Source organism: Microtus ochrogaster, chromosome 24 (assembly GCF_000317375.1).
Source record: "Microtus ochrogaster isolate Prairie Vole_2 chromosome 24, MicOch1.0, whole genome shotgun sequence".
NCBI lineage: Eukaryota > Metazoa > Chordata > Mammalia > Rodentia > Cricetidae > Microtus > Microtus ochrogaster.
In genome coordinates this window covers 35,636,592-35,645,612 of record NC_022024.1, presented here as the reverse complement: position 1 = coordinate 35,645,612, position 9,021 = coordinate 35,636,592, and the positions used below count along the sequence as shown (strand labels likewise).

The 9,021-nt window shown below is 41.6% G+C and overlaps 1 protein-coding gene across 2 annotated transcripts in view; it reads right to left on the bottom strand.

Annotated features, from left to right (window-relative positions):
- Window positions 1-9,021, bottom strand: part of Polr3b (RNA polymerase III subunit B) — a 110,662-nt gene that overhangs the window by 68,772 nt on the left and 32,869 nt on the right. For both annotated transcript variants that reach the window (XM_005358244.3, XM_026784628.1), the window contains one exon: window positions 6,908-7,042. In XM_005358244.3, coding sequence (XP_005358301.1) covers window positions 6,908-7,042 — 135 coding nt within the window. The remainder of the gene's footprint in view (window positions 1-6,907; window positions 7,043-9,021) is intronic.

Below are 9,021 nucleotides of genomic sequence, written 5' to 3'. Positions count from 1 at the left end.
ATACATACGACACACACCAGCACACGTCATCGAATCAGACACGTGCATACATACGACACACACCAGCACACGTCATAGAATCAGACATGTGAATACATACGACACACACCAGCACACGTCATCGAATCAGACACGTGCATACATACGACACACACCAGCACACGTCATAAGGAGGCTGGGCGCTGGAGCATATTTCTGTAATTGCAACACTTGGGAGGGAAGAGGCAGGAAAATCCAAAGTTTGAGACTAGTCTAGGATATATAGCGAGTTCAAGGTCAGTGTGAGATGCACTGAGATCCTGTCTACCCACAAAACCTCACATCTGCGGCCTAAGCAGGCAGCTCCGGGGTTAGTGCTTTGGTCTGCCTCGCTACCACAAGCCCAGGAAGTGCGTGAAGGGCTCTCCTCTGAGGACATCCACTTAGATGGTTCTGGGAGAGACCAGCATATGGACCAGAGGACTAGATGAAGAAAGTTCACGTGCTCAGCTGATGTGTGCAGGCATCCATCACCTAACATGGGGCTCAAATGGAACAGAAAGGCCGAGAAGGGCACCTTTCCTTGATCCCCAGCTCCTGCACTGCATGCAGGCCTCCCGTCCTCCATGGTGGACCCCAGGTTCTCAGGCCTTCAGCTTCAGGCTGTGATATACAGCACTGGCTCTGAGACAAAACACACACTGACCTCTCTGGCTCTCCAGCTTGCACACATCATATCAAAGGACTTCTTTGCCTTTATAGCCATACCAGGCACTGCTGTAATTAGTAAATTCATTCATTTCTCTTACCCCTTATTGGTTCTATTTTTCTGCAGAGCCATCAACCAAACCTAGAATGTAGGAAATTCCTTAGGAAAAAATTACACTTTCTTGAAACACACACACACAGAGACATGATGAGAAGGAATCTCATATACAAATCAACCAATCAACAAGCTAGATACAACAGCTCAAAGATCCTTAATGACAGTAAGAAATTACTCTTTCAAAAATTTAGGTTTGAAAGTGATTTAGAGACATATTGTGTATAATGTAATTTCCTGATCTACTGAAATAATTTGATGGCTGTATCCTGTTTAAACAATCCCTTTGGGACACAGAGGGGATGGGAGGGTGCTCAAGAGGATGCAGACGGAACAAGATGAACTTCTAATAATCACAGAATACATGACAGCTGATTTTACCATCTTTATATATGTGAAAATTTTCATACTCATATTTTCATTAAAAATAACTCTCAAAGATACTTAGAAATAAGTCTTATTAAAAAATATATTTGTGTATGTGTCTGCAGGTGTGTGGGCTATAGCAGAGGCACTGGAGTAAGAGTGGTGGTCGTGAGATGCTGATGTAGGTGCTGGATGCCAAACTCTGGTCCTCTGAAAGGGCAACTAATGCCCTTAATTGCTGAGACATTTCTCTAGCTTCAGAAATAAACACTTTTTTTTATTGTGTATGTGTGTGTGTTTTGTCTTGCTTTGTTTTATTTTAAGAGGGCAAAAGACCTTCACTGGATAAGGGTAGACATCTTTAATGGAGGACACGAAAGAAAACCTAAATAAGATTTATGAATAAGACTAGTATTTTAAAATTACTAGTTTTCTCCAAATTTTATCTGTAATTCTAAGGAAAATTCCTACAAGAATTTTATGAAAATTAGCAGACTAATTCTAAGATTTATAAGGAAAACTCTAAGACCCTAAAATAGTCCACCTTGTGATAAAGACAACAGACATACAGGCAAATGGACCGAAAAGTGAAGGATCGTATAACAAGTGGTTCTGGGAATAAAATCTGGGTTTTCTGAAGGAGCAGCTCATGCTCTTAACTTCTGAAGCATCTCTCCAGTCCAGTCCTTGACCTTCTGAAAGTCCTGCCTCCACCCCGAGTCCTGGGATTATAGTCAATGCACTGCCATACTGTGAGAGACTGAACTCAGGAATGTGGGCACGCTAGGCAGACACCCTACCAATTAAGATAAATCCCCACTCTGAAATAGGGTTCTTTATACCATTCACACTTGTCTGAAGAACAAATACCAAAGATATAAATTTCAAAAACAGAAAGCTCAAAATACTGAAAAAGAGAGTTAACAAAGCTGATTACAAATAAAAAATTGTTAAAAGGTGTCATGAAGTTAAACGGAGAATTCAGGCGAGGAGAGGATAGCTATAGCGTACATATTTCGTTAAAAACAGGACCTAGAACACTCAAATTTCCTCCTTTAAGTTAGTAAGGATGCAAACAAGATATTTCAAAGCAGAGGAAATAATAGCGGTTAATAAAGAGCTCAATCTCGTTCGTTAAGGAGGAAATACAAATAAGGACACAGAAGAGGCCACTCTGAACCCCAGAGACAAAAGCATCAGAGTCAGGCAAGAAGCGATGGATGGAGACACAAGGCAGTGCACACACTTGGGCAGCCAGTCCTCCTGATCTAAGTATCTACAACAGCAACCAGGAGAGGTGACGAAGGCGGCTAGAATAAAGAAAAGGGAAAGCACACAAAGCTCCTGACTGGGAGACTGGGCAGAGCAGTATTTACATTCATGGAGTCCACACACAGTGGATTATAATTCAGAAATAAAAATGCACTATGGTGATACACAATACTGTTGAATCTTAAAAATAACGCTGAATATAAAAATTACAGATGAATTGTGTGATATAAATTTATGTTATGAAGCTCAAAAATAAACAAAACTTATATTGTGGCAAAAGGTTTACAATTTTGCTGTCAGAGCTAGAGGCAAAGCCAACAGTACAGAGCAGTGTGCTGCTTGGCACCCACAGCCTCCACGGGCATCCATGCTTTTGTACACACACTCACACACAGACGCACAACTAGAAATAATAAAGACAAAAAACTTGCTGGCATGCACGTTTAATCCCAGCACTCGGGAGGCTGAGGCAGGCGGATCTCTGTGAGTTCGAAGCTAGCCCAGTCTACAGAGCAAGTTCCAGGGCAGCCAAAGCTGCTATTACACAGATAAACTATCTTGAAAAACAAAACAAAAACAAAAACCTTAAACAGTGTAATAAATTAAGATAATAATAAATGCAAATAACTCTAAGTGCAGAGAGAAATGAAGCACAGGCAAACGGAGGGGCACGGATGACAGTCTGAGCTGAGAAGAAGCCTTTCGTATCCATTGCATCTGTGCCCTCATAACACACATCTGTGTGATAAACTCTAATTTATGCTAAGGATGACATGAAAATATGAAAATAAATGCTATTCGATAACGTATTTCATATAGTTTTTCATGGTAGAGCAGGGAGCGATGAAAACCAGGTTAAGGTGGTTGTTGCAGAACTGGAGGTGTGATTAGCCCAGCACCAAAGGGATGGATCTGCCTCCAGATGGAATCTGAACACAGCAGCACCATCTTGAAGGCACAGATAGGCAGAAACTGGAAGATATTCAGCAATGGCTACATTTCTTGTTTTCAAAACTTTTTACCTAACAGTTAACTGCACTGTGAGATAGGTCTAAATGGGAAGAAAAAATAGAGACTCCCATCCCACCGATCTAGGAACCCCTCGGTTCCCTTCTTGGTTTTATTGGATGAAGAACCAGAAAAAAAGCAACCCCAGCTAATAAATACAAATAGCTGTAAAAAAATTCTCAGAAGGGAAAGAGACACGGGGAGAAACCCAAATTATGTGAATAAACTTTGCCCAACCTCTGGCTGTCCCCTGAAGTATAAAAACAACATGGGCAGGCTTGTGAGCATTCTGACCCGCATGGAAGTGTTAAGGATTCTAGGCCTGAGACAGAGGTTCTGTCTGTCCATGGAAACATGCACCCTTAGTGTGTGGTCGTCCGAGCCACAGTCCAGAGAAGTCACATCCTCACAGGGCCTTGCCCTTCAAGCCCTGTGCAGTCATCCACTAGATGACCAGTGGTTGACCTCCACCAGCACCATGTGAAACAGGCAGACAGCCCAGTTCCATCTGAAAGCCTGACCCACAAAATTGTGTGGTCTAAGAAATGAAGCCACTGCTTAGGACAAGCGTGTGCCACAGCACCAGATAATGAAAATATCAGTAACATCAAGTTCACAGAGAGGAAAGACTGAGTAGTTACTACTAGAACAGGGAGCTGGCATACTTCTTCAACAATATGGTAGCTATTATTATAAACACCAATCTCTATTCATAATTATACTCCTATTTCCCACATAAGCTTTCCTTTGGTAAACAGAACATAAAAGCTCAACATACTGGTTTGTGATTTAAGTCAACTAGCAAAACATTTCAATGATTCACTTAAAGAGGAATTCTGAGATCACTGAAAACATGTAAGTTGGTGATTTACCAAATTCCTTGCTGACTATATTCCTGAATTTATAATGGGAAAGCAGACTTACAACTTTGAACAAAGAATTACTCAAAACAACTAAGTTTTCCTTAACATCAAAAGAATTTTTCTAAGCTGGACTGTTTTAAATGCCTTTCCAAACCCTTGGGTTGGAGACACCCATCTACTTTTCCACTAAAATCAAGTCTGCAGATCAGGAAGCCAGGATCTAGGACTTGAATGTACAAAAGTGTTCTAAAAAGAAAACTTCCTCCCCGAGAGCTTAATCCTTCCCGACAGTGGGACCCAGCAGTTTCACTCAGGGAAAGAAAGACTGTGGGAGTGGACGCAGGTGCAGAGGGGGAGGGGCCACGGACGCCCGTTCCAGCCATTTCCTGTGGGCCACGCAATGGAACCTGCACAAGCATCCTGCACAAAATCAAGGGCCCTTAACCGGACCTCAGAGCCCAGCTCTTTTAATTAGTCCTTACACTTAGCTGCTTTTGTCTCAAATGATGAAGTTGTTTTTGGATTCCAGCTGACTCTTTTGTGGCCTCCTGAATCAAACACAAGAAAATGTCCTTGGTGCTAAACACTAGTGAATGGGCTCACAGAGTCACCCACACTGCTACAGGAAAAAAAATTCCTCCTCTCTAAAAATGTCAACTTTAGAAGTAACACTGTGCAGTTACTGAGCAGTGAGAGGCTGAGGCTAAGCCACACAATGAACCACAAGATCTAGGCTGGAAGTAAAATGATGACAAGGGTCGGATGCCTCGCTAATATTCAACACTTCCTACTGCTAGTTTGAGAACTTTCCTCCTGCTGAAGACAGAAGCACCACTGAGCAAATCATATTTAAGGGAAAAGTGCTGACAGCTCATCAACTGATTTTCAATGAAAATGCTAAAAAAATTAATAAAGAAGCTAAGCCGCTGAAATACAGTTTCACCAATTAGCTTAATGTCAGAGAATTCTAATTAGGCGCCTTGAGATTGCTATTTAGTGTTTAAGCCTTCAGAGTGCCAAATTCTCCTTTTCACACAAACTGGTTGCAAAATTAAAGACATTAGGCAGCCTTAATTACATTATCAGAACAGCTGGGATTAGGCAATCTCTGAAGTCAAGACGGCATTCTTTTGTCCGGGATGGAAATCCCTGGATTTTGGTGCCATTCCATATCTCACACATACAAAGCAAGCTGCATTAGAAACAAAAAATTTGCAGACAAAGAACGGAGTAACGTGCAGCAAATAATGAACACATTACCAAAAAAGAAAAGGTAAGTGCAAAGATTAAGCCTGAAATCAGTAGGTTTTGCTAACACCTACTGGCGACTGGCCTGGCAACCCTCTGGTGGCAGGCAGACTGAGGGAAAGCTCCCTGGGCCAGTGGAGACAACTCTGTTATCTAAAGCTAAAGCACGCTTCCACTGCCTCGTCCCTCGGGTGGGAACCAGCAGCTATTGTTCTTACACATTCTCGCCAACACAATACCTTCATGTGCTTACACTGTTCATTAAGCTATGTTTTCTTGCACGTGGGAGTCCTCTTTTTAATTCTAATTTCTTAAGCAACAGGATATCCTCTTTAGCCTCCTCCTCATTCCCTTCCATATTCCTCTACATAATCCCCCCCCCCTTTTTTTTTAAGGACTTACTTAACAGATTGATTTTTTTTTTAATTGAAAAATGGTGAAAATGAGGATTAGAGATAGGAAAGGGTAAATCCTTGCATGGTGAGTGGTCAACCTGAAGGTGGTGAAACAGGCACTGACCTTTAACCAGAGCTTCCCCATACTCCAGATCCAGACTCTTCGCAAACTTAAGAACTGTTCTAACTTCCAAACTCTAACTTCTAACTTTAGCTGTTGGGGCTAGACAGATAGGTTAATGGGTAAAGGCACTTGCTGCCCAGCTTGATCAGTTTCCAGGACCCACATGGTCCAGGGAGAGAACCACCCCTCCTCTGCATCATTGCCATCACCTCTGTCTATTCTCCTCCAAACCCATTCTCTCCCACATGAAACCCAACTCATGTCACTGCCTGAGTTCCATTCCCAGCACCCATGCAAGGCAGCTCATACCAACCACCTGTGGCTCCAGCTCCAGGGGATCTGATGCTTGAGCCTCCTTAGGCACCCGATCTCGTGCGCACGTGCACAGATACAGACACACACACACACACACACACACACACACACACACACACATTTGTCAGTCTATCTTCCTCCTGTATAGCCAGCAACGGCACCTAGGAGCAAGCCTGAAATATGGAGGTATTGTAGAAACATTTGTTAATTGAAGTTGTTAATTGAAACTAAATTAAATTGTTAATTAAGTCAACTGTTAATACCACTTAAAGTCACAGTTCAGCTGGAACAAGGGAAAAAAACATCTCAGCAAAAGATACAAAACAGGTAATTTAAAGACCACAGACTTTCCACAGTGTAAAAAAAACACTAAGTCATACGCAAAAGTAATACTTCAAACTAATACATATATATAAATATATATATTACATATATATAGTTTCTATTAGATTTGGATGACTTCATATGTAAAGTGACTACAAAACCAATCTTATCAAAGAACATAAAATTCTACCTGTCCCGCCAACTCCAGCCGCTTGTTGCCGTAATAGTCTCTGTCGTCGACTTTGTTGTCTCCTTGGGCCAGAATCACCCTTCTCACCATCACTGCTGTGTAGATGCACTTAGCTCGGAAATTGAACTCCTTCACCTGTGATTCAGAAACCAGAAAAACAGTTTGCGATAGTGCATGCTAAATGAAAGTGCTTCGAGAAAAGAATCAATGTCACATTCAAATAAAGAAGCAATGAACTGTTGGAATTCTCCCTATTTTCAGACATTCAAATAGTCTATAAACTTCCCAAAAGGTGTTTGTTTAGACTTTGTGTCTCTGCATTTAATGCCTTGGGTAGTTTTCCTTCAAATATGACAACTGTACCTGCTTCGCTTCCTATGGTCCCCACGCCACTCAGTCACTGCCCACTGTGGATTGGCCTGCAGTGAGTCTCACTGAGATGTGGTGGAAATGATGCCTAGCCTGGTCTCTTCAACCCTTATGTCCACTGGCATGTTCACTATCTTGAGTCCCGAGGCATCAGAAGGCAAGCCTAGGACACAGTGGAAAGCAGCGCATTTGGCCGCGAGCCAGGTGGACACCCAGCCCAGGGAAGTCGTCAGATGACTCCAGTCTCAGCTGCCGTTTGCAACTTCACAACAGCTCCAAGACGAGCAACCTGCTCCAACCGCGGGTTAAGACTAGTGAACCCGCTCCAACTGTGGTTAAGACTAGAGAACACAGACCGATGACTGATATAACACAGTTATGTTTAGCCACGGAGGTCTGGAGCTCTTTGTTATATAGGGATAATAATTTATATTCTCAGTTACTATTTACAGAATTCTGTGTCCTATTTCCTTTTCCTGGACTTCATATTGGGTAAGTTGAACTGATCAGTTCTAACTCTTCTGGCTATTTAATAATCAAAACAGTTATTTTGCTTATCGGTGAGGAAAATATTTTATTTATCACATTTTTAATTTTCATCAAAGCCTAGTTCACATTGCCCTTTCACATACATAAATGCTAGTGGACTTACAGGTAGAAAGAAACATGAATATTCATAGCAGTCATCTTTGCTACACTCTGGTTCTTTAATTCATTTTACCCATCTCCCTTTTTAACTACTACATGCTTGAAACCCAACCCTAGACCTAAACTGAAATTAACTCATTCTGAGCACATTTTTCCAGGACAATGTCCACAATCACATGGAAAGTGGGAACTCTCTACACTGATAACTGCACATGACTTGTAGACTATATCTATGACTTGTAGCCTATACACATGACTTGTAGCCTATACACATGACTTATAGACCATATCCATGACTTACAAACTATATATATGACTTATAGACTACCAACAGCAGTTCAGACATTCCTTGGAGGGGGTTAACATGAATTACCCGAAATGGGTAAGAGATCTAAACTGAGCATAGAATGCTGGAATAGAACTGTCAACAGAACCTGGAGACTTTTGAGTATCACCCCTCTTAACAGTTAAGGTTTTTCAATCTATTTATGTGTCACAGGCACCTGAAAGACTTGCTATAATACATATGGCTAGGCTGAGGGTCGCTCTGGAGTTTCTGACTAAAAGGTCTAGGGAGAGTTTCACTATTTCTAGCAAACTCCCAGGTGTTAGCCAAGAGAATGCTCTTGAGCCTGGGTCTTGAAGAATGACAAACAGTATTGCTTTATCTTGGTAATATATCATTTTCCTGTATTACCCTCAAAGTTTTAACTTATGTAAAAAACAAACAAAAAAACTGTCTCAAACTATTTAAAAACTCTAAGTCTTTTCCTAATTCATATATTCTTTAGTCAAATATTTATAGTTAAAATTTAAAAACCATAGTTCAATCTCTTTGCAAAAGGTCAAAGAAATTACACTTTCTGAGCCAAATTTAGCAAAGTTCTGCACAGCCAGCATGGTCACCGAGGCTCTTCCTGACATCACAGATTAAGGTAAGCCAGGCTCCTAATGGACTACACCACCTTGGAGAACTGGGAAACAGAGCTTTCTTCATAGGCTATACCCCTGAATCATCACAAGGGACTTGGGAGGAAACTGGGAAACAGAGCTTTCTGCATAGGCTGTACCCCTGAATCATCACAAGGGACTTGGGA